The 26,570-nt window shown below is 33.4% G+C and overlaps 1 protein-coding gene and 1 long non-coding RNA gene across 2 annotated transcripts; one reads left to right on the forward strand and one right to left on the reverse strand.

The window, feature by feature from the left end:
* The first annotated feature begins 5,625 nt into the window (after positions 1-5,625).
* LOC127127920 (polyadenylate-binding protein 3) lies at positions 5,626-11,373 on the forward strand. The gene is made up of 8 exons (XM_051057195.1): positions 5,626-5,815; positions 5,915-6,180; positions 8,700-9,475; positions 9,654-9,731; positions 9,829-9,918; positions 10,199-10,495; positions 10,623-10,829; positions 10,966-11,373. Exons 2-8 carry the CDS (start codon positions 5,937-5,939, stop codon positions 11,179-11,181), a joined length of 1,908 nt encoding a protein of 635 aa, XP_050913152.1. The 5' UTR covers positions 5,626-5,815; positions 5,915-5,936; the 3' UTR covers positions 11,182-11,373.
* A 2,366-nt stretch (positions 11,374-13,739) lies between these two features.
* Positions 13,740-15,282, reverse strand: LOC127127929 (uncharacterized). Its single transcript, XR_007805552.1, has 2 exons — positions 15,013-15,282; positions 13,740-14,051 (listed from the first exon to the last, which is right to left on the reverse strand). It is a non-coding gene; the product is annotated as an uncharacterized LOC127127929 (long non-coding RNA).
* Between the last annotated feature and the right edge of the window lie 11,288 nt (positions 15,283-26,570).

Raw genomic sequence — 26,570 nt, forward strand, 5'->3', positions numbered from 1 at the left:
ATGTTTTCACCCTTGTTGGAGTTCTAATCATATTATCCTTTGGTACACACCATACTTTGCACAATTTCTTTTCATCTCCCACCACTAGTTCTTTGAACTACGAAACTCTGAATTCCTCATTGCACTATAAGGATACGTAGGCATGATGGCCCTAATCCTCACCGATCACTCTATCTATTTCTTTTCATTTTCCCTTCCTTTGCGAGTAATCCTTAGATATCACACCTAATCGAGCGAGAACAATCAAAAGGGTTCCCATGGAGTACCATGGATATTAGGGGTGCTAATACCTTCCCCTTGCGTAACCAACTTCCCTACCCAACATATCTCTTTCCCTTGGGTTTTATCGATGTTTTCCCTTTCCTTAGGGAATAAATAAAGTTCGATGGAGACTCTGTTGTATGTTTGAGCGTGCGATACGTTCAGGTATATTTCCGCTAGCTTCATCATAAAGCTCATATATGCATAATTGTAATCACTGTATGATAATGAATCACAAATTGATCAAACACAATTAACCACAACCAATTGAATGCAAAGAAACAAGTATAGACTATTTCCAATGATAAAAAAAAATCTATTGAGACAAATTTTCAAACACCTAATGTGCAATCGATATTGTTTGAAAATTTATGTGGTATTATTGATCTTAAAAACCAATAACAATCTAAAGGATTGTGATCAATTAAGCAACACCTAGTTAAAAATGTAATAAAAATATTATCCAAACAAATTGATCACATGATCGATGAATTTAACAATTTGCAAACATAAAATGAAAGAGATAGAGAGAGAGAGAGAATACACAAGGATTTGTTTAGACAGTTCCCTGATCGACCTCGCTATGGGTATGTCTTCCCTCAATTCAAACTCAAATTGAGATAATGAAATTAACCTTACTTTACAAAAGTATGTATATAAGATAGATGTAGCAATCTAACCCTACAAACCCTAAGTTTGATGTTGATTCTAACACCTTCTCTTTCCTTGATCAAAGCTTGATCAAGTAACCCAACAATGCATATTTGATTCATCGTTATACGTACTTCTTTGCAAGAAACTCCTTTTTATGCAAAGCCTTCACTCGGTCGAATTCAAACCGCACAATTATTATAGCCCAAGACTTACCAATACGATCCACCATCCCACGCTACTCCTTTGCAAAAATCTCTCATTCTTCAAACCCTTCACTCAATCGGATTCGAATTGCGTAATCTTGTCCAAAACCTTCAAATCCCTAAACGATCTTGAAGGAAAACCCCAACTCGATTTTCTTATTTTAAACCCTCAAAGATCTCAACCCAATTTACAGTACAATCAACCTAAATTGGACGTTATCAACTCTAATTCTAGATGACACCCAAACAAAGAATGATTATGTGTAGTTTATTTGTGTGTATGCATAGAATGAAATTGAAAATAATGAGAATGCTTTGAAATCCCGATTCTGTATAGGTTTTCTATAGAACTTTGCTATAGAACCTTAGTTGAAAATGATGCATGTATGAAGTATTTATATGGATGCATTTTTAGAGGCAAAAGAAATGCAAAAGATTTAAAAAAGTTGTATTTTTTTTGAAAAATACGTTGCATGAGCCGACCAGGAAAGTGATGAGCTGACCTGTTCGACGCATGTGTCGACCTGTATAGGTCATGTGTCGACATGCAAAAGTCATGTGTCGACTTGTAGAGGCGGAACATGTAATAGAAGCTACAAGCTTTAAATGTGAAGTACATATGCCGACCTGAAAAATGTATGTGTCGACACCTAGAATACAGTTTCTTCTATCTGTCGACCTGAAATATGTATGTGTCGACACATAAGTTAATTTTCCTATAAAACTTGATTTTGATGCATTTTTTATGTATGAAACCTTTTCCAACTTATTTTCAAATGTTTTTATGTTTTCTAATGCTAAGATGTACATTCAGAATCAGAGGATAAATACCAATATATATTATGCTAAAGTATCTTAGTTTTAACATCATGCAAAATACATATAACGGAAAGTTGCACTCACATTATTGTTTATCAACTTAGATATCACTTTTTATTAATTTTTATTTTGGATTGTAAGTGTTTTGGGATAATATATTATTATATTATTTTTAAGACTCATACTTGTCTAAAAACTCATGTTTACAATATTCTATGATGTATTTTAGCATATGACTTTTGTTGAAAATTTATTTGTGCATTTTATTTTTAAAGATATTGTGATTACTCTAATTTTTTAGTTTTGAGATGATTTAAAAAAAATATTTTATTTTAATAACTATTTTTTTGTTAATGGTGTAAAAATCAGAATGTTATAAAGAATGTGTTCATGGACGAATGTGGCAAAGGAGTATCACATACTTTTTTACATTATGAACTTATGAAAGGATACGATAGAGCATGTTGTGGTTCGTCGGTCCTATGTAAGTGACTTGCCTTGGATTCATTTTGACACACTTTAAGTAACACGTTATGGACGTCATGTGTTACTCTCTTTTCCCCACAATCTTTGCATTATGAATATCACATTAAACTTTGTCATTATTCTTGCTCTTCTCTATCATCAATAGCATACAACTTTTCCCTGATTCAACCTTATCTTTACACTTCTTAATCTGAAACATGGACCTTATCCATTGAGCTATGTGATCTAACGTGAGACTAACACTAATCACACTACACTGACCAATGTTAAATCATGATCCTTAGATGGAACAATAATTTTTTGGGTGATCTCGCATAAGTATACTGGTCTGTTCTCGATCTACTGAACCCTCAAAATTATATTTGTTAGATCTTGAACCCTTTAGAATTCTCATTCAAATCATTTCTTTAAATAAAATTTTAATCCTTTAAGATTCTCGTGTATCAAGCGTCAGAGGAGTTGCGAATGACTTAACCAAAACCATCACAGATGGGCATCTCGAAGTAACTTCTATAAAGATTCATAATATTATACTTGAGATTGGAGGAGTTCCATTTGACGAGTCTCTTAATAGTGCACCCACGCTGAGAATTGTTGAAACAAATGAGAAAAGAATCACTCACGTTGTATACAACTCAAGTATGACGGTAAAGGGAATCCGTCACAAGCGATACATGTACAAATTATATTCCTCTAGATCCACCAAAATCTTACAACATAAAATATGACATTCTATTTTAAACCAATTGTTATCATCTTGATTTGTATAAAAATATACATTAATAAAACCAATTTTTTTTCAAAAAGTGTGTGGACTAGAACATAGTTGAGAAAAGACTCATCTTTGAACAAGAACTAGTGTACAAAGCTAAAGTATTGTTACAATAGTGCAAAATAATCATGATTGCACAAAGTCGTAAGAATAATAATTATTTAATTGTTGATTAAAAAAATACAAAAAATTAAAGATATTATCATAAATACATTATTAATTATGTTGAAAAATTAAAATAAAATTCATAAAAATTAACAAAATCATTTTCTCTTTATGGTCATCCACACTTCTTATATCTCTTATAATTTTTCACTTTTTTTTAATTTTACTTTTTTACTTTTTTTTAATACTTTTTTTATAAAAAATATAAAAAGTGTAAATAATTCAAATCTCAAATTTTTTTCTTTTGTTTATATCATAAATGCAACATTTTTTTATATAATGTTTCATTTTTTCTTAAAGAAAGGTTTGTTTTGACTTTTCAATCAACATGATTCTTTCAATTTTTTTTATTAATAAGATGTTATTTGCGTGTAATTTAAAGTAATATTTCGAGTCAAAAAGACTATGTTCTTAACTATAAACATAAATTATATTTTTCTTAATGTAGCTAACATATAAATTTTGTATAGAAATTTAGCAAAATTGTGTTTGGTTTAATTACATTATTATTCTCCTATTTTACTTAATTCATGAAATCGATTCCTCTATTTTAAATTTAAAGTTAATGATGTTTTCATTTTTAACATGATAATTTTTTTATAAAATATGCCAAATCATCATTCATAAATAAAATATAAGTTAAAAAATAAATATTTCATTGTTTTTTGGTGAAAAAACACGAGGGGACCAAAAATTTTTGAATTTAAAATATGGAGATTAATTTCGTGAATTAGATAAAATTGAAGGACTAAAACTTTAATTTAGCCATAACTTTTTTTAGGCTTAAATAATTATTTGATCCCTACAAGTTGACGTGTTTTTTAATTTGATCCCGGAATCTTTTTTTTGTTTAAAAATAATCTCGGAATATTAATTTTTTTTTATTTTAGTTCTTAAAATCAAAATCGATAGGAAAATATGTGGATTTTCTGCTGATTTTACTTTAAATTTTTCTGTGAATTTTTTAATCGACAGATTTCCTATAAAAATTTTAATCGGTAGATTTCCTGCGAATTTTTATTTTAAGGACCAAAATCAAAATGATTTTAATATATATCCAAAAAATAAAATTCAGGAATCAAATTGAAAAACACGCAAACTTGCCGAAATCAAATCTATTTAAGCTTTTTTAATATTTAATACTTGTAATCTTGATTTTATATATTTTAAAGTAAATTAATAATATTAATTATAATTTATTTTAAAAAAATAATCTTTTAATAGGTTATTCTATTCATCTCAAATTACAAGTCAATTTCAATATTTTACACAAATTAATAAATATTTTTAATTTTATATGAGAAAGAGAAATTATATTAAATTTCACAATACCATTTTCCATTAATTACATAAAAAAAATTAAATTATAGAAAAAAACCCATAGTATAGAATATATTAAAAAAATTATTTATTGTATTAGAATTATAAAATAGTTTATAATTTGAGATAATTTTTTAATTTACAAAAAAATTTATAATTTAAAGAAAAAAGAGTAATATTTATACAATATTTTTCCTCATACATTTAATAAATTATATTAAATAAATATTTATTAAAATAAATATAAAAATAATGATATCAATTTTTTTTATTAATAAGGTGAATACTTCCATACTCTTAAATTTAATTATATATTATATAAGAATTTAATTGAAATATCCTTAAAAGGATTTTATATAATCAGTTAATCATAGACATTGAATATTGGAACGAGTTTGACTTTTATTTTAAAAATTTATAAAATAATACAAATGGGTGATGATAATGATCGTGTAATTTTTTTTACTATAAAAGTGTATAGTAATTAATCCCATTATATAATATTTTTATTTAATAAAACAATAATATTCAATATCATAATACAGTATCATGTTTTAATATTAATTTATTTTAAAATAAAATAAAATTTAAATTTATTTACATTAAATATACTAATATTCTATTAAAATTCATGAATATAAAGAATTTCTCAGTAATTTATTAAATCAAATATTCTTTACCGTTGGTTCTTATAATTAAATTAAAGACAAACTTTGACTAACTCTTGTACAATACTAATATTTCAGTTAAAAAAATAATTTAGTATCCTGATACTGATTCAGCACAATTTTGTGCCACAATCATCAGTCAAGTACTGAAACGGTACTTGCGGCAGACAAAACTAAACACCCACGTGGCATACCTTTGTGTCGTGTGTGATACCGCTTCTCATTCGGGTACACAAAAACAAACTATAAAAAATAACACAGTATAAAAACCCTGTCACAATCACCGGTTTTTTTCACTCTCTCCGCAGAAACACCTTGTGTTCTCTGTTTCGGAGACACCAAAAGGAGAACAAAAAAAATTCCCAAAAAATTAAAAAAAAATAATACTCTCCCAATTTTTCACATATATAAGGAAAAAAACCCTAATCCTAATTACAATTCATTCAGCACTAATCTCTTTTGTTACGGTGAGTTTTTACTTCTCATTCTCTCTCTCGTATCGTACAGTGTTTTTCTCTCTATTTTTTCACTTCAAAGCGTTATACTGAGATTGTTTGTTTTTTCAGATTGTTTTTTTGTTCAGAACAAATGGCTGCGATTTCATCATCACCTAAGAATGTGGTTCCTGTGGCAATGAACGGTGGTCTCGGGGTTGGGAGGTTCGACAACGCGTCTCTGTATGTTGGAGATCTTGATGGGAATGTGAACGAGGCTCAGCTTTATGATCTGTTCAGTCAGATTGCTCCAGTGGTTTCGGTTAGGGTTTGTAGGGATCAGACCAAGAGATCGTCGCTTGGCTATGCTTATGTCAACTTCTCCAATGCTCATGATGGTTTGTATTTCGATTTTCATTCTCTTGTTGTTAGTTTTCGAATTTGAATAATTATCTCTGGTTGATGCCATGCATGTGTGATTACGTGAATACTGTGTTGAAAAGTTGTTTTTTTGTCTGATTAATGATTGTGTTAGTTAAATCAGTGTCATAATGCTGTAGAAGTGTCGAAGTGTCTGTGTAGTGTTTCATGTCTAGATCAACATTTTTTTGTGGGTAATATGTCTAGATCAACATTATTTGTGGGTGGTAGATATAGATCAGCATCTTTTGTGGGCGATCACAATTAAATATGGTGTTTGTATAGACATTAAAAACATGTATCATGGTTGCATTTGTTTTCTGGGGACTTTAAAAAAAAACCTTTTTGAAATGTTGTTAATCTGGGTTGAAAAGTTGTGTTTTTTCTGATCGATGGTTGAGTTAATTAAATCTGTGTCATACTGCTGTAGAAGTGTGTGTCAGGTTGAAGTGTCAGTGTCGTGTTCCATGTCTAGATCACCATTTTGTTATGAGTGATATGTCTAGATCAACATTTTTTGTCGGTGATATGTATAGATCAGCGTCTTTTGTGGGCGATCATGACTAAATACGGTATTTGTATAGACATTAAAAACATGTATCATGGTTGCAATTGTTTTCGCGGGCTTTTTTAAAAATCCTTTTTGAAATGTTGTTAATCAATACTGTGTTGAAAAGTTTTTTTTTCTGATCGATGATTGTGTTAATTAAATCAGTGTCATACTGCTGTAGAAGTGTATATCATTCGAAGTGTCAGGGTCGTGTTCCATGTCTAGATCAACACTTTTTTGTGAGTGATATGTCTAGATCAACATTTTTTTGTGAGTGATATGTCTAGATCAACATTTTTTGTCGGTGATATGTATAGATCAACATCTTTTGTGGGCGATCACGACTAAATATGGTATTTGTATAGACATTAAAAACATGTATCATGGTTTCAATTGTTTTCGCGGGCTTTTTTAGAAGACCCTTTTGAAATTTTGTTAATCAAAATGGTGCAATGAATACGGCACACTGTTTTTACCTATTTGACATATCATTCATCATTTAAATTATGGTATTGATCATTGATGTTAGGTACAAAGGTGTTACCAAAGATTGCAATTGTGGCGTGTTGGCCATCTTTTAACTTTGTATTTATGTTGTTATTCTACTTCTTAATACAGTTCTTAATACAGTTGAAGTGACATTATCATGGTTACAATTGTTTTCGCTTGCATTTTTTTTAAAACACTTTTCAAAATGCCGTTAATCACTGCAATCACAGTCGTTTTACGAACATTTGGACGTAAAACCTTAGTCCTTAGTCATGATTGCTGATGCATGCTGTTTTTTAAAACCCTTTTCAAAATGTCGTTATTCATTGTTGTCGTGTTAATATCATTTGCACTTCATAAAACTTAGTCATGATTGCTGATGTGTGCTGTTTTTTAAAACCCTTTTCAAAATGTTGTTGACCTATCATTCATCATTTAAATCATGATTGTGATCATTGTAGAAATTTGTTGTCAAATATGACCGATGCGGCTGCAATTATGGTAATGCTGTAATTGTGGAAATATCACTCTTGGGCCGTCTTTTACCTTATTGTTTAATTTGTCATGCTACTATTTAAGAAGGTTAAAGTTTCTCCAATAGTATACACGTAAAAACCATGGTATCATGGTTAATATTGTTTTCACAGTTTTTTTTAAAACCCTTTTCAAAATGTCGTTAATCTCTCTGGTCGTGTTACGATCATTTGAACGTTAAAAACTTAGTCATGATGGCTGACGTGTGTTGTTTTCTAAATCACTTTGGCAAATCATTCATCATTATTTAAATCATGAAAGCGATCCTTATGTTTTGTAGAAATTTGATGCAATTGTGGTTGTAATATAACTGTAGAAATATCATAAATCTTGTCAATATGATTGCAATTGGCATATGAACCTTCTTTTATGGGGTGAGTGGTTGGTTGTTGGGTCCCATAATCTATTTCTTTCTCTCTAATTATATTGTGTAGGTTTGTCATACTCATAATTAAATAAACATGACATGTGCCAATAATGATTTTCTTATTATGTGGTGTTTTTTTTTCATAACTCCGTCATGTACTTTTTTGGCCTTATTTTGCTAACAAAATTTTTGAAGGTATATCTTATAGTAGATTTATGTCAGAAAAATTGACATATTATATTTAGTTACTTGATTCTTGAGATTAATAAAGTATATCATTAATAGTTTGAAAATTATCAAGGAAAAAAGCAAAGTCGGCGGTTGTTTCATTTATTTCTTTTTATTAATGATCAATGTCACTAGCTACTTGCATGAGATTTTAGTGTGTTTCTATTGGGCCACTTCATCTGTCTTTATTGCAGGTACAACACCTTATTTGGGTTGGGGTAAGGATGAGTTTGGTTCCATATTGCCTTGAGATATAACCTTTGTAGTCGTCTTTAAAATGCATTGTTTAGACTATATTTGCTTCTCTTACACCAAATTTTATTTTGTAGCTGTTAATGCAATTGAGCATTTGAATTTTACTCCTCTTAATGAGAAGCCTATTCGTATTATGTTTTCTCATCGAGATCCCAGCATTCGGAAAAGTGGATTTGCAAATGTTTTTATTAAGAATTTAGATACATCAATAGATAACAAGGCTCTCCATGATACCTTTGCTGCCTTTGGACCTGTGCTTTCTTGTAAGGTAGCTATGGACGAGATTGGTCAATCAAGGGGATATGGTTTTGTTCAATTTGATAATGACGAGTCTGCAAAAAATGCCATTGAAAAATTGGATGGAATGCTTATAAACGATAAAAAAGTTTATGTAGGATATTTCATTCGGCGCCAGGAAAGGTCAGGAAATGGATCACCTAAGTTCACTAATGTTTATGTGAAAAACCTTTCTGAAACATACACAGATGAGGACCTTAAACAGCTCTTCAACACCTATGGTGTAATAACAAGTGTTGTGGTCATGAAAGATGATAATGGGAAGTCTAGATGTTTTGGTTTTGTGAATTTCCAAAACCCAGAATCAGCCGCTGCTTCAGTTGAAGGTCTGAATGGGACCGCAACAAATGATGGAAAGTTTTTGTTTGTCGGGAGGGCTCAAAGAAAATCAGAGAGGGAGGCAGAGTTGAAAGCCAGATTTGAGCAAGAAAAAATAAAAAGATATGAGAAATTACAAGGTGCTAATTTGTACTTGAAAAACCTTGATGACAATCTTAATGAAGAAAAGTTGAAAGAGCTCTTTTCTGAATATGGAACAATAACATCTTGCAAGGTATATTATCAAAATTTATCTTTGAATATTTGTATCTTTTTGTTTTATTTTATTGGTCTAGTGTATGTGAGTAGATACGTGCATATGGCTGGTTCCACACTCCGCCTACATGCATTTGTGTCATTACTCCCTATTTGAATATTTTGCAATTATAATTGCATTTAATATGTTTCTGCAGGTAATGTATGATGTCCATGGTCATAGCAAGGGCTCTGGTTTTGTTGCCTTTTCGACTCCTGAGGAAGCTAGTAAAGCTGTATGTCATTTGTTCTTTTGTTCATAAAGCCTTTGCTCAATCAAATATATCCTTTTTCGTTTGATGCTTAAGTTGTATTATGTTTTTCGTTTTCCAGATAAATGAAATGAGTGGTAAGATTATAGGACATAAACCCCTATATGTTGCCGTGGCCCAGCGCAAAGAAGAAAGGAAAGCTCGTTTGCAGGTGATGCCTGGTTTTTATGTTGTATACATGCTATCTAAATTTAAATCAACATTAGAATTAAATTATGGATAAATTAATTATTTTCATGGTATTGATTTACCCGTGAAGTGGGTGTAAGTCTGTTTGCTGAAATATTCAAGTTTTTATTTATTATATATACATTATGAACCGGCAACTTCACTTTGTTCTTTCTAATCAAATCTTGCTTGTGGTTATAAGTTTGTTCATGCCTTGTAGAAATTGTTTATTTTCATTTTATTTTTTTCACACATACTTGCAGGCTCAGTTTTCTCAAATTCAAGCACCTGGTGGAGTCGCAACTTTGCCCGGAAGAATTGCTGGATATCAAAGTGCCCCAAGACTTGCTCCACAACAATTGTATTTTGGTCAAGGTACACCTGGTCTCATTCCGCCTCAGCCAAATGGATACGGTTTCCAGCAACAGCTCATGCCAACTATGCGATCTGGTGTTGCCCCAAACTTTATCATGCCATATCACCTTCAAAGGCAAGGTCATCCTGGACCGAGGATGGTTGCACGTCGAGTTGGTAATTTCCAACCGGTGCAACAAAACCAGGTATTTATTCCTTAAGCTTTATTGTTTTGAAAACAGTATTACTAGTTAATTAAACACATTTTAAAATATCAAAACAGTATTACTAGTTAATTAAACACATTTTGAAATATCTTAATTTTGATTTCAGCTGCCAAACCGTAATTCCAACCAAGGGTTTAGATACAATGGTCGAAATGGCGTGGATCCAGTAGATCCCGAAGGTCTCACAGGTCAATTGATGGATACATCTGTAGTTGCTGTTGCTTCTCCCATTAACAATCCGCGTCATGGTGGGTTGTCTAACAACTCACTTACTTCAGCTTTGGCTTCTGCTACCCCAGAAAATCAACGTTTGGTATGTAAAAGTTTGTTTGAGTTATATGTGTGATCTTTGAATTTGTTATTTTTATAGTTGCGACATTGTGTGCATATTATAATTTAAATTTTGTCAATATCACGACTTTAAAATAAACGTTTTATTGGCTAAACAGATGTTGGGTGAGCATTTATATCCATTGGTGGGTCGTCTTACATCGAACCATCAGACTGCAAAGGTTACCGGAATGTTATTGGAGATGGATCAGTCCGAGGTTATACATTTGATTGACTCTCCTGAAGAATTGAAAATAAAGGTGTCTGAGGCGATGCAAGTCCTTCGGGAAGCTTCTTCAGGTTCTGAAGTTGATCAAATTGGCTTGAAAGAATGAAATAATGTTAGTCGTAGTGGTAGGTTATTTGAGTGACCATCGTTTCGGATTTTTTGATCTCTTTCATTTGAAGTTTTCCAGTATTGTTTTTATTGAAGTTTTTATTGAGATTTATGACTTCTTAGCCAATAGAGATGGTAATAAGGATTTTTATAGTTGACAATAATTATTTTGAAATGGGATTTTGGATTATTTCCCTTGTTTAGACATATATTTCCCTTGTTTAGACATATATTTCTGAGTTTTTTTTTTTCAGGTTTTGTTTTCCTTGATTGGAAAAAAATATTTTCTTCTTGCAAGTGCATTTTTTTTTGCAGGTTTTTTGTTTTCCTTGATTGGAAAAAATATTTTCTTCTGGCAAGTGCATCTAATTTGGATTGTGTCTTGAATTGATTTTTCTTCAAGTACATCTAATTTGGCATCTTGATTGAAATTGATTTTCCTTTCTGCAATTGCATCTAATTTGGATTGGGGAATTCAATCCAAAGATGCTAGCTCGAATTCTGCGTGGGCATTATATGCTATATTCTTATTTGGTGTATATATTTTGGATTTAATTTTGTTTTAACCCTGACATTTAAAGCCCTGCGAGGTAACGATGATGACCCTGTTCATTTTTATATGAATGTATATAAATAATAAGCCATTTTATATCGAGTTTAATTTTAAAGTATATATAAGAAGAGGTGGCGTTGGTTGTCAATGTCAGTTGATCTCAAAATTTGTAGAAGATAGGTCTTTTTACTAACTGTTGAGTAGCATAAGTTCCAAGGTGCACTTTGATGGGGCAGTCGTGTAACACGCAAAACAGTCTCATGATGAACATGGTTACAAATTCATCATGAGTAACTCTGATGGGGCAGTCGTGTAACATACAAAACATTCATGATTCATTAGTAGTATGAGAGTCGCCGATTAGAATATGTGATTGATTCTTTGTATCGAATGTCTTCATTACATAGTGACGTTTCAAATGTTCATAATAAACCGACTTAAAAGGGGGAAATTAGTGACACATTGGATAAATATGCTCTCTTATTCATTTATGCGGCATTGGATAAATTCGTAAGGTTTAGGTGCTGGTGGTAATGTTCTTTGCAAGGATAATTTTTGAGTATATGTCTCAATGCTAATAATGTTTTGGCTGAATTGTCTAGGTGTTGTAATATTAGTAGTAAAAATTAAAATTTCATCAATTAAATATTTATTTGTATTCACTAGAGGAAAAAAAACATTTAATAGATATGAAAAATAATTGTGTATGATATTTTTGACAATTTTTAAAATGTCATGGTATTTTTAGAACTTTATTGGAGATACAATCATCTTGTCCTTTTTGATTGAATACATGTATTTATGTTAAAATTGAATTATACAAGAAAGTCATTTGATTTTACATGAGCTAATCATGTGGTTTAATCCATTATTTTCTAGTTTGATAACCGACACCTTGGCCCGTAACCTTACCGGACAGGGTCGACCCTACCACACAGGTCATCAAATATTCGAGAGCCTCAAATAACAAAATCGGGTTTAATTAATTTATATACAATTTAGTTATAACAAATACAAGATTGCATAGTGATTAATTAATTTATATACTAGTTTAGCGGATAGTTATATATTTTGCAACATAAGGGTAATCGGTTCAAATTCGAAATTTAATTTTTATAATTTTAGTTGTTTTATCTCACTCTACCAACACATCAATAAATAACAAATAGACAAACATTAATAGATAATTATTGTTTAAATGTTAAATTATTCAATATTTATTTATTAATGACTGTTTCTTTTTAAATTCTATTATTTATTAGAGGCCTTATAATTAAAATAAGAATAGGACCACTAAAATGTTTGGGTTGACCCTGTTACCGAGTCAATAAGCAAACTCACTTTTAAAAGAGACAATTTTTTCCATCCTTACATGTTTTTCCAAACTCTTGGGGAAAAGTAAAAAAATCTCCTTATTTTCGAAGATATATCTTCAGACGCATTTGTTTTTCATAAAATTGAACACTAACGAGTGAGACACCCCAATTACACCTATTTTTTTCGGAGTTGCATCTCTAAATGAATTTTTTATATATTTTTGAGATGTATATCCGAAAGTAGTCCAGATACTTCAAACCATAAAGTATGAGCAATATCTAGAAACAAAATCAACTTGACATTAAATTAAAACACTCAACATTACATAAATAGTTGTTAACATAAATTTAACATTACATATCGTTATAAACAAATAGTTCAGAACGTTGCAACATATTGATAATATCGTCGACGGATCTTTCAATCTTCGCATCCACTTCAATCAGACCTTTGATGTGTAATGGTAAAATGTACTATGCATGACCTGTAAATATGCATCCGTCTTCAGTCCAAAGTTGGTGAACTATATTTTTCCTTCGTTATCAAGTAATGGTAAACGATACTCGAACTTGACAACTCTCCGATTTTATGAATATCGCAGGAGAGTATTCAGTTTGGAAATCAGATCTGCGAGAGGTGTGTCATCGGTGACTCTAAATTGAAACTACGACTTTGCGCCATTGAAATACACAAATACAAGGTATGAATATGCATTCATTATTTGGTTGTTGTGTGTTTTATAGAAAACATGGATCGAGAGACACCTTATTTATACAAGTATTTAGTCACTTTAGATCTTAGAAACCTTATCATGTCATCATATCACTTTTCAGATTACAAGCCAACCCATGTTTATAATTTTAATTGATAGCATTTTCATTCAAAGTTACAAACCAAAATTTCAAAATTATAATTTCTATTAGTGCATAATCATTCTAAGCATGCCAAGTTCTTCGAACCATGTCCAATGCAAGCAAATTCACCCTTCCATGTTTCACCTGCAAATTCAACACCAGCGCGCCTTAGCATACAGACATCCATTAATCCACAAACTTCTAACAATTTTTCCAGAATTAACTCCTTTACTAAAAGAATATGTTATAGTTACAGTTTAGCATAATCATTTTTAAATAGCAAATTAACACTTTTCACATAACAGAAGTGTAAAACAGTTTCAACCTGCATAAGAACAAAGTTGCAGAGCCTTAAATGTGCATTTGGTTCAGTAACTTTTCCGTATTTGGAGGTTAATTTCATCAACAATTTCATCTTGACAAAAGCTGATAAATAACTAGAAACGGAGTTTGTAACTAACTAATTACATTGTTTTAATCCATCTAATTCACAACTATAATTACTAACATGGTTTACATTGATTCACTAATTCAATCATCTAACAGAAGACGGATAATAGTTAAATAAATCTTTTCTATTCAAATAACAGAACTTTGAGCTAGTATCCAGCTCAAGTCATCTTATTTTAAGCGAAAATTCAGTTTCAGTTAACATTTTTCATTTAACAGAATTTACTAACCAAAAAGCTAACATAAACTTAACTACCAAAGTTTTAACTTCACTGATTTTCCCTAACTTATAACTAACAACTCTAACTAATCTTAATATTTTTTTAACAGAACTTCTAACCCTCAATTGATTTGAACTAAGCACGATTTAACATAGTTTATCTCTGTTAAATCAACTGCTATTTATAGGCATTCATCATTCACCAGATGGATATTTCAATCACCATTTGCAAGAACACAACACTCTGCACTCTCGATCTCTCTCCAACTCAGAGAATTCTCTCAATCTCGCTCTCAATTCTCAATTTCGCGCATGCAAAAACCACGACACAAGATAACGCAGCAATAGCACATAATCAACGGTTCTCAAATCCTACAGTCTGCAGAAGTGAGAAGAAGAAGAAATCGAATCAGAATCATAGAGAGAGTTCAATACCTGTTGTTGCTATTGAGTCAAGATTCGAATCGGAGTGAATAAAGTTGAGGAATGAACTCGATCTCAGCATGAAATTCAAAAATGTTTATTGGCTTTCGCTTGAAGCTCCTTCGAGAATGGGAGAAGGAATTTCGAAGTGAAGATCGAAATACATCAGATGTCAAAGTGAAGATTAAAATACTAATTAATTATAGTTTTATAAACTTTTAGAATTTTAATTGGATTTTTAGAAATTAGATTTTTAGAACATATTGTTTTTAGAATTGAAGTTTGATTAGAAATCGGCATAATTAGATAATTAGGTTTGAGTTAGCTTTTAATTAAATATTGATTATAAGAAACTATTTCCATAATTAATTCATTTTACACATGATGCCTCTATTTTGCCTTTAGAGCTTAAAATCTTGATTTTTAATGCGTGTTCCCTTAGTTAGAGTCTTAGTTTAAATTGCATGATTTTATCTTAGTTGATAATTCAATACTCCCTCCGTTTCTTTATAAGTGTCACTTTTTAGAAAAAAAATTATTTCTTTTTAAGTGTCATTTTAAAGTTCAATGTAGAGTTAATTGTGGTATTGTCAAAATTACCCCTAATCATTTATTATATAGAGAGAAAAAGATTAAATAAATTACTAAAAAGTTAAGGGTATTATAGGAAAAAATATAATCATTGTTTAAAAAGTAACAACAATTATTAGTTGTCTTGGTATGTGTAAAAATTCAAAAAACGACATTTAAAAAGGAACGGAGGGAGTAATTATTATTGTACATAATTCAATCTATTATTTATAATCCCAATGATTTGTGTTGACCAAAAGTCGCTTTGGTCAATCAAATTCTTTGTAATTGTGCTGTAAGCCCCAATTCTATTTCAAGTGATCAAAAGACCCTTGATCACTTGATATGGCAAGCTCATGGCGCTCAAGTTATCATGGACATGCTAAATCTCTGGAGCTCAAGACCTCAAGGTTCAAATGCAAGATCAAGACATCAAAGTCAACATCAATCAAGCATAGCTAGCAAAGTGGACTACATTCTCAAGCACGACAAAGGTATCAACACTTGACAAGTGCGATTCAAATTATAAGTTATAAGCCTTAAGCAATGAGGAATGATGAGACAGAGTTTCTCCTATCCTTGTCTAGAATGACTTTGTGTACAGGGCATAAACCCTAACTATTCAAAGCATTCACCCTTATTCATATACTTTAGCGCAATTCGTATTAAACAATTGTCAAGCCTTCTCAATACAACAAATAACATGGCATCATCAACATCAACAATCTGGATCTTCTCAATAATCAGAAACCTCTAACAACACATGTCAATCATGACAAGAGATATATGTTATGAGCCTTAAGTAATAAGGAATGATGAGACGAAGTTTCTCCTATCCTTGTCTAGAGTGACTTTGCATACAAGGCGTATGCCCTAGCTATTCAAAGCATTCACCCTTGTTCATAGACTTTAGTGCAATTCGAATTATACGATTGATAAGTCTTCTTCAAGCAAGCATCAATCATGCAACACTTTAATAATGGAGTATCTTCTTCTACTGACATATGTTTCTCTTTGCCTTGTGAGGTGTTAAACCTTGGTTATTCAATTCAGTTATTTGCCCTGGGAGTCATAGACTCTGGCATTTGATTTCTTCGCCCTGTAAGGTGATAAACCTTGGCAGTTAAGTTCCTTGACATCATCAGTTTTAAACTCTGGTAGTGATACCTAGCCCAGAAGGTTGTGAACCTTGGCACTCCTTTTTCAGCCTTGAAGGATAATATACCATGGCAAATCAATCTCGTTCCCTTTTGTTTCAGCCGTAGTAGGCTGAACTACGATTGCTCTGATTTTCTCATTGCACGATGAAAATACGTAGGCACAAGGATTCGAATCCTCCGCGAGCATACTTATTCATTATTCTTCCTTCTGCCTTAAGGAACCATTCATATCTTTCATGATCCATTATCTACCTTCGATCATAAACCGTTCACCCTAGTGACATATCATTTCTTTGAAACAGAAATACAGATCTCTTGGGGAATTCCATGTATACCCTTTTAGGACCATATAATGAAGAATTCACATTTGTACCTAGAGTTGTTTGGCTTGTAACCAAACATTTAATTCTTCTTTTTCGGCCCAACCATACAATGATACTGTGTTGTAGGCCCTCACTTATGGTTTGTGCCTCTTTCCCTCTATGGTACAAATTCCATTTCTCCTATGGATTCCAATACACCTTTATCTTTGGTTTCAAACCATACCTTTTCAGTCACTTGTTACCAAATATTCAATTCTTTGACTTTGGTCACTTCATTCCGTCAATCTCCATGATGCACTCATATTCTACCTTCATTCACTTCATGTGATATACCCTAATCTTTGAGCCAAAAATAATATACCTTTGAGCTCCATCTTGTATCCCTTTGTGAACCAAGAGTTGTTTGTGTTGTCAAATCAAACACTTAATTCATTTCTTTTCGGTTGTTCCAATATAGTGATACTGTGTTGTAGACCCTCACTTGTTGGTTCATACCAGTTTTACTCTTGGACTCATATTTCCCCCTTTGTTGAAGTTCAAATCATACAATTCTTTGGTTCATACCATACCTTTGATCATAATTCTTTTCATCTCCTGCCACTAGTTCCATGAACTACGAAGCTCTGAATTCCTTATTGCACTATGAAGATACATAGGCATGAGGGCCCTAATCCTCACCGAGCACTTTATCTATTTCTTTTTATTTTCTCTTATCCTTTAGTGAGTAAGCCTCATATATAACACCCATTTGAGCAAGATCGATCAAAACGGTTCCTATGGAGTACCATGGATGTAAGGGGTGTTAATACCTTCCCCTTACATAACCGGCTTACTTACCCAACATATCTCTTTTCCCTGGGTTTTATCGATGTTTTCCCTTTCCTCCGGGAATAAATAAAGTTCGATGGCGACTCTATTGTATGTTCGAGCGTGTGATACGTTCGGGTATATTTCCGCTAGCTTCATTATATCTTCAATTCACCACAGGATGAAACTCTGGTGAGAGCTCACCGAAGAAGATGACCAGAGTTCTCTCAAATGGTCTAAGTTTGATCAGACACGTTGGCAAATTAAAAGGGTTTTCAAGACGATGCCCTAAGGTACAAAAAAAGAGTTTGATGAGTTGTATTGTTTTTACCTTGAATAAGGGTTTTATGAAAGAATGTTTGTGATTATATTGTACTAAAGTCTATGGGCGGAGGTGATTATTCTAGACAACAAGCCAAGCGTCTTGTGTCCAAAATAATCAGAGTAAGGGTAGGAATGCTCCATTCTCACTCATTCTCCACCACTTAAGGCTCGTGGCGCACAATAATAATCGTAATTATTAAGTGTTTTGAATTTGATTATAAAAATGCCACTTGACGTTGAATCAAGGGTTTATTTTATTTTGATTATGAAATTTGGCTTATGCAACATGAATGCAAAGTAACCAACAAGAAATTAAAGAGTCTCATTGTAAGGTAGCCCAAGAGAAAGCCTTTTGTGTGAAAAAGTGACCTAAGCTAAACAAAGGATAATGGTCTTACAAACATGCCCCCCTAAGGTGGTGCCATGATACGATTCTTACAACCTGCATGTAAGTGACGAATGAAAATCCAAGTGTTTACAAAGTATCTCAAAGAGTAAAGGAAGGCTTCGAAGCAAATGTCCTAAGATGAAATCCTCTAAGTCCAAGTTGATTAAGAGTGGAGTGAATATTTTTGGTCTTATCATTTTTATCATGTTTTTGTTATTTTTAATGTATGATGACAATAAAATAAATAACAAGTAAATAAACATGCATGATGAGTTTGTACAATGATGATGATAATGAGTACTTGAATGTAAATTACAAGGTAATGACATAAAAGTAAAATCACAAGATAAAGAATGATAATATCACAATAATAATGGTTAGTGAATGTAAATGAACAATAAAATAAATTGCAAGGAAGTAAAGTGCAATAATATAAATGTTAGAAGTTAGTAGTTAATGGTTGGTGGTTAGTAGAATAACAATAAGCAAATAGAATAACAAGTTAATGTGAAGAGAATGGTTTTATCTATGTATCAAATGACCCAAATATGGTTGAAATAGAGGCAATCTATCAATGCCTCAAAGTATCATGAATAATCTATTGATCAACCATTAATAGGTTTGAAGTATTGAAGATTTAATCAACTCTAAACAACCATGGTCATGATCTAATAGAACTCATCAACCAAATAAATGTAACAACAAGTCAACAATAAATATTAAATGATAACAAGAAACAATGTAAAGGAAATGGTTTTATCTATGTATCAAATGACTCAAACATGGTTGAAATAGAGGCAACCTATCAATGCCTCAAAGTATCATGAAGGATCTATTGATCAATCATTAATAGGTTTGAAACATTGAAGGTTTTTATCAAATCTAAATAATCATAGCCATGATCTAATAGATCTCATCAACCAATAAATATAAATGATAACAAGAAACAAAGTTTGATTGAAAATGGTGGATAAAAAGTAGTAAGATCAAAAAATCCCCAAAAGGGTGTAAACCCAACAAAAACCATTTGTCTCAAAGTTGACTCAAAACTCTCTCAAAATACAACCCAAGAGTAAAAATCCATTTTTCAAACACAAAACAAAACCAAAAATGTCAAGGAGTTTGAGTCCAAAATATTACCAAGATTGTGGTGTCAAAACTAGGTAGTTGTTGTGTTTGGGTTTGATAATGAAGCAAAAAAGCTTGGAAGAGGGTGGCTATGGTTATTATGGTAGGAAAATGGAAGAGAAATAAAGTGTATGTTTATATGGTGGTGGTGAATGATTATGTAAGTGAAGGCCACACGTTTGCTACTGTTTTTGTTGTGTAGAGATTGTGGATTTTTACATGGAGGTTGGGTGGTTTCAAAGGAGAAAAGAGGGTTTATGTGAGTTAGGGTTTAGGTTGAAAAGAGGGAGCTTGAATGTGATTTAGACAGAGGTTTTGTGGCTTTCAAACTTGAAAAATGAGTGGGGATAGTGCTCTATTTATAGGGGAAGCAAAGGGGTTGAAGTGGGTGAAAGAAAAGGTCCCCTGGGTAAAAAATAGAGCTTTTTCTGCTGTCTGCGCAGGTGTAATCGGTTACCCTGATTAGGGTAATCGGTTACACAGTGCCAAAATGACCAAAAAATCAGTTTTTGGTCTGGGTAATCGGTTACCCTGATTAGGGTAACCGGTTACCCATATATATATATATATATATATATATATATATATATATATATATATATATATATATATATATATATTTTAAATTTTTTTTAAATAATGAATGTATGCATGTGCAATAGGGTCATAGATCAGATGAAAATTGTATCGGGGTAGGGTGACTTTTGGGGTATGACAGTTGCCCCTGTTTAATCTTCTCGAACCTGAATGTTTAGATAGCAACGACTTCTACACATCCAAGGTAAGAGAGGATTAAATAAATAAAAATATCAAAAAATTCACTCTACTGGGAATGAAATGAATGTGATATGAAGCGATGGGTATTTGTGAAGGTTGTTCACGAGATGGAAAATGAATTTGATATGAAATCATCTATTGGGGGTAGTTTATGGTATTATGTGGGGAGGACATGGGTTAGTTGTATGATGGTTATGTCATGATGTGTATGATATGCAATGTATGTTATCGTGTGTAACATAAGTATCTCTTCAACTTGAAAACAAAGAGAAAAGCTTCATGACAAAAGGTCAAGAAGAAAGATGAGAGGGAATATGACTTCTTTGGGGATAAGTTTCTTATGTAAAAGATAGTGAAAATCTCTAACAATGGTTGAGAAGATTTTAGTTCTGTGACGCTTCCTAGCAACAACTGGAATACCTGAAATCTAAAGGTGTAGATCCCTAGCAACGACTGGGGAGGTTTTAGTTCAGTGATGCTTCCTAGCAATGGCTGGAATACCTGAAATCTAAAGATGTAGATCCCTAGCAACGACTAGGGAGGTTTTAGTTCAGTGACGCTTCCTAGCAACTGCTGGAATACTTGAAATCTAAAGATGCAGATCCCTAACAACGACTAGGGAGGTTTTAGCTAAGTGACGCTTCCTAGCAATAGCTGGAATACCTGAAATCTAAAGATATAAATCCCTAACAACGGTTAGGGAGATTTGAATTTTGAAAGTGTAAATCCCTAGCAACAGCTGGGAAGGTTTGAATTTGAAAAGTATCAATCCCTAGCAACGGCTGGGAAGGTTTGAGTTTGAAAAGTGTCAATCCCTAGCAACGGCTGGAAAGGTTTGATTTTTAAAAGTGTGCAAAAGGCACAAGAGTACTTGTAAAAGGCAGGTGAATAGATATGGTGGTTATCATACACAAGGTAGAGGAAAATTTACGGTAGGTACGGAAAACTCATTATATCCCTCAGGCACAACGACGGGGATGAAATTTTCGAAATATGGCTACCACTTGGGACTTGCCAAACCTACATCAGGTGTTTTAAGACAAACGATAAGAGAATAGGTCAATCGTCCAATATCTCATTTTTGCTTAACATGCAAAGTTGATAAAGGTAAACTCTCTCGTGCAAAAGGCAACAAGGAGGCTTGAAAAAAGGCAAAACAAGGTTTTCCCATGCAAAAAAGCATAGGGGTCTTGCAAAAGGAAAATTACTGACAAAGGGCCAACAATATTTGCAAAAGGCAAATAAAAAGAGATACTTTGGGGAAACCTGTTGGGGTTGTTCACGGGGATCCTTGCACTTTCGAGAAAGACTTGAATCCAACTTATGCTAAACATACTTGCCCCAATATGAAGAGTATGTTATGATTCAATGTTATGTATGTAAAATGTCGATGTATGCTCGGGCTTCTGAGGTATGCAAATGCATGGTCTATGGATTGTGCCAAGTATGGTTGGGCTTTAGTGGAACTTTCCGTTTCGGCGGGAAAAATTATGCATGAAGTGATGCATGCAATGCACGTGGAACTGCAACTGGGTATTTGGATTTTTGTAGGGATTTATTTTTGTTTCCAATGAGAGATTGTTGGTGAATATCATCATCAAAGGGTTGATGGAAAATGGTTTGGAACATCGTTATCAAAGGGTTGATGGAAAAGGGGGGTCGTCATCAAAGGGTTGATGGAAAAGAGTTTGTCACCGTCAAAGGGTTGACGGAAAGGTAATTTGTCTTTGTCAAAGGGTTGACGGAAAAGAGTTTGTCATCGTCAAAGGGTTAACAGAGAGGTAATTTTTCTTCGTCAAAGGGTTGATGGAAAGGTAATTTGTCTTTGTCAAAGGGTTGACGGAAAGGTAATTTGTTGTAAAATGTCGTCATCAGAGGGCTGATGGAAAAAAAGTTTGTCATCGTCAAAGGGTTGACAGAAAGGTAATTTGTCTTCGTCAAAGGGTTGACGGAAAAGAATTTGTCTTCGTCAAAGGGTTGACGGAAAGGTAATTTGTCTTCATCAAAGGGGTTGACGGAAAGGTAATTTGTCTTCGTCAAAGGGTTGACGGAAAAAGTTGTTGTAAAATGTCGTCATCAGAGGGCTGATGGAAAAAAAGTTTGTCATCGTCAAAGGGTTGATGGAAAGGTAATTTGTCTTCGTCAAAGAGTTGACGGAAAGGTAATTTGTCTTCGTCAAAGGGTTGGCAGAAAAGAGTTTGTCATCATCAAAGGGTTGACGGAAAAGAATTTGTCATCGTCAAAGGGTTGACGGAAAGGTAATTTGTCTTCGTCGAAGGGTTGACGGAAAGGTAATTTGTCTTCGTCAAAGGGTTGACATAAAGGTAATTTGTCTTCGTCAAAGGGTTGACGGAAAGGTAATTTGTATTCGTCAAAGGATTGACGGAAAGGTAATTGGTCTTCGTCGAAGGGTTGACGGAAAGACAATTTGTCTTCGTCAAAGGGTTGACGGAAAGGTTATTTTTCTTCGTCAAAGGTATTTGTCTTCGTCAAAGGGTTGACGGAAAATAATTTGTCATCGTCAAAGGGTTGACGGAAAAGAATTTGTCTTCGTCAAAGGGTTGACAGAAAAGGTAATTTTGTCATCGTCAAAGGGTTGACGGAAAAGAATTTGCCATCGTCAAAGGGTTGATGGAAAAGAATTTGTCTTCGTCAAAGGGTTGAAGGAAGAGGTAATTTTTTCATCGTCAAAGGGTTGACGGAAAAAAATTTGTCTTCATCAAAGGGTTGACGGAAAAGAATTTGTCATCGTCAAAGGGTTGACGGAAAAGAATTTGTCATCGTCAAAGGGTTGACGGAAAAGGTAATTTTGTCATCGTCAAAGGGTTGACGGAAAAGAATTTGTCTTCTTCAAAGGGTTGACGGAAAAGGTAATTTGTCTTCGTCATAGGGTTGACGTAAAAGAATTTGTCTTCGTCAAAGGGTTGACGGAAAAGAATTTGTCATCGTCAAAGGGTTGACGGAAAAGAATTTGTCTTCGTCAAAGGATTGACGGAAAAGGTAATTTTTTCATCGTCAAAGGGTTGACGGAAAAGAATTTGTCTTCGTCAAAGGGTTGACGGAAAGGTAATTAAGGCATCGTCAAAGGGTTGACGGAAAAGAATTTGTCTTCGTCAAAGGGTTGACGGAAAAAAGTTTTTCATTGTCAAAGGGTTGATGGAAAGGTAATTTGTCTTCGTCAAAGGGTTGAAGGAAAGGTAATTTGTCATCGTCAAAGGGTTCACGAAAAATAATTTTGTCTTTGTCAAACGGTTGACGGAAAAGAATTTGTCATCGTTGAAGGTTTGACGGAAAAAAGTTTGTCATCGTCAAAGGGTTGACGAAAAGGTAATTTGTCTTCGTCAAAGGGTTGACGGAAAAGAATTTTGTCTTCGTCAAAGGGTTGACGGAAAAGAATTTGTCATTGTCAAAGGGTTGACGGAAAAAAGTTTGTCATCGTCAAAGGGTTGACGGAAAAGAATTTGTCATCGTCAAAAGGTTGACGGAAAGGTAATTTGTCATCGTCAAAGGGTTGATGGAAAAGAATTTATCATTGTCAAAGGGTTGACGGAAAAGAATTAAGGAATGTTATCACCAAAGGGTTGGTGGAAAGTAATTTGTATATGTAATATCATCGTCAAAGGGTTGACGGAAAGAGACTTCACTATGACGTGGCATCATCAAAGGGTTGACGGAAGGAAACTGTTGTAAATTGTCGTCATCAGAGGGTTAATGGAAAAAAGTTTGTCATCGTCAAAGGGTTGACGAAAAGAACTAAGGCAGGTTATGTCCTCATAAAAGGGTTGATGGGAAGGATTTATTATGTTGTGTATGCATATGGTGCATGTTAATCAGAATTTCTCATTTTTGTGAGAGAGCTTTTTGATATGCAACTTCCTTATTTTGAAAGAAGGTCATGTGTGTTTATTGTATACAGTGCAAGTGGTAATGCAAGATGAATATTGACTGTCTTTGGATTGATCTCCCTTTTGGGAAGTGAGACTTTTTGGGTACCAATGTTGATTGGATTTGAGTTTATGAAGATGCCAGCGAAGTGGGCTTTTATTTCTAGTGATGGCTAATATGGAGTGGGCTTTCGGTTTTGGAGGTGCCAATAACGATTGGGCTTTATGGTTAATGATAGAGGTTTGTTTAAGGAGGTGCCAATAATGATTGGGCTTTATGGTTAATGATAGAGATTTGTTTTGGGAGGTGCCAATAACGATTGGGATTTATGGTTAATGATAGAGATTTGTTTTAGGAGGTGCCAATAATGATTGGGATTTATGGTTAATGATAGAGATTTGTTTTGTGAGGTGCCAATAACGATTGGGATTTACGGTTTTTGGTTTGGACGGGATCAGGCTGGATCTGATGATGATTAGATTTTTGGGTTTTCCAAGTAGGCTTTAATTTTGGAAGGTATCAAGTGAGGCTTGGCTTTATTATTCTTGTTGGGGAAGGTCTTCATGTTATGCATGATGCATGATATGTATGAGTGAAGCAACATGGTTGGTGCGTAATGATTGATGCAATTGTTTTGGATAGTTCAACAAATGTCCTTGAGATGGGTCAAGAATGGTTGGAACTGGGAAATATTTTTGCTTGGCTTCAAGGCTCATTGTTGACAAATTATGGGATGATGTGTTTAGCATGACTTCCCGACATTTGCTTTGAACTGGGCTAACGTAGTGAGCTTGGTCTGGATATAAGAAAATCCAAAATATAAGGAAATGCTTCCTCTCAATGGCCAGTCTTGCCCCAATCTGTTAGGTATCTACATGGACTGCCCCAGTTACAAGTTATGAAGCAAACCATGGGTAGAGTAATCTTGATCTGATATGCCCCAACATTTTGGGTCTGCCTACCCCTATTCATCCATCTCTTTGAGTGTTTTGACTTTCTCATGCTTTTGAGGTGGTCTTCCCTGGTATGAAACCTTGAATGGATTTTCCCCCTGTCTGGTTGATCTTTGAGGGAATGCCCCTGACCACTGCCTTTGGAGAGATTTGCCTAATCTCGACGTGGTTGTCCCAGACTGACTGAATCTTGAAGTGGCTTGCTCAACGGAGTTCTCAGATACCTTGCCCTCCTTGTGAAATCAATCTAAGGGAATGACCTTTGCTCATCGGAGTCCTCATGAAATTTGCCTCTTTTGGGTGACCAAAACTTCTCGAGTCATGTTCATTGTGAAAATGCTCTTGATGTCAATGCTCATTCACAAGTAAAACTATTTATGCTAATGTTATGTTTATGTCAGTTTTAGAAATCCAAGTATGTCCACTGAAAAGATGACATATAGTGAATGGATCACTAGTTACAAAAGTCATACTGATACTTAGCAAAACAAATAGGAGTCAGTTTCGACACAAGCTCTAATGCAATATGCTTTCAAAATAGACCTTGCTTCAATTAGGTATTTTGAGGATTATAATGTGGGATGGTTCACGGTTTAAGAAACAAAGGATTTATGGCTCAAAAATTTATTTAGCCCGCCCATTCTTCTTGATACCCTTCAGTCCTACATTCAACTAGTTTGACACAGACGTTTGTCTCTTGGAATGATGGGAGTGGTAGTAAGAGAACCCACAAGGTTTTGGGAGTGACAATCACTTGCCTTCCTATTTTTGTGTTTGCAGTCACACGACTTTGTTCTTGCTGAGGATTTTTGTTTTTGATTCCTCTTCTGTTTTTTTTTTGTTTTTCGACTTCCCTAATTTTGCCTGGACTATTTTTTTTTGCTTACAGTCCAATGGGATACCCTAATTTTTGCCTAAGCCACTTGCTTTCAAGTTTCGACTTAGCGAGCTTCTTTTCTCCTTTTTTTTAGAGTTTTTTTGTGTGGAACAAATCATGTGACGTTTGTTGATTTGGTTTGAAAGGATTTGTGACTGTCTCACTTTTTTTGTTAGCGAGGGACAACCATTGGATTTGTGATTTCGACCTCTCGTGAGGGAAATGACGTGGTTGTCCTTTAGACAAGACACTCCCTAGAATATGGTTGATTCTCAAATGGGACACTCCCTACTTTGTATTTTAGGGATTGAACGCGTGGTCAAATTAGCTGAAGGCTACCTTGCCCCAGGTTTAAGATGTGAGGTTTTTTTGCTTTGA

Source organism: Lathyrus oleraceus, chromosome 1, assembly GCF_024323335.1.
Source record: "Lathyrus oleraceus cultivar Zhongwan6 chromosome 1, CAAS_Psat_ZW6_1.0, whole genome shotgun sequence".
Classification (NCBI taxonomy): Eukaryota; Viridiplantae; Streptophyta; class Magnoliopsida; order Fabales; family Fabaceae; genus Lathyrus; species Lathyrus oleraceus.

Coding starts and splice junctions, on each gene's coding strand:
- LOC127127920 (XM_051057195.1), top strand. CDS start 5,937: ATGGCTGCGATTTCATCATCACCTAAGAATGTGGTTCCTGTGGCAATG. Junction 9,476..9,653: donor GAACAATAACATCTTGCAAG/GTATATTATCAA, acceptor ATGTTTCTGCAG/GTAATGTATGATGTCCATGG. Junction 9,919..10,198: donor AAAGGAAAGCTCGTTTGCAG/GTGATGCCTGGT, acceptor ACATACTTGCAG/GCTCAGTTTTCTCAAATTCA.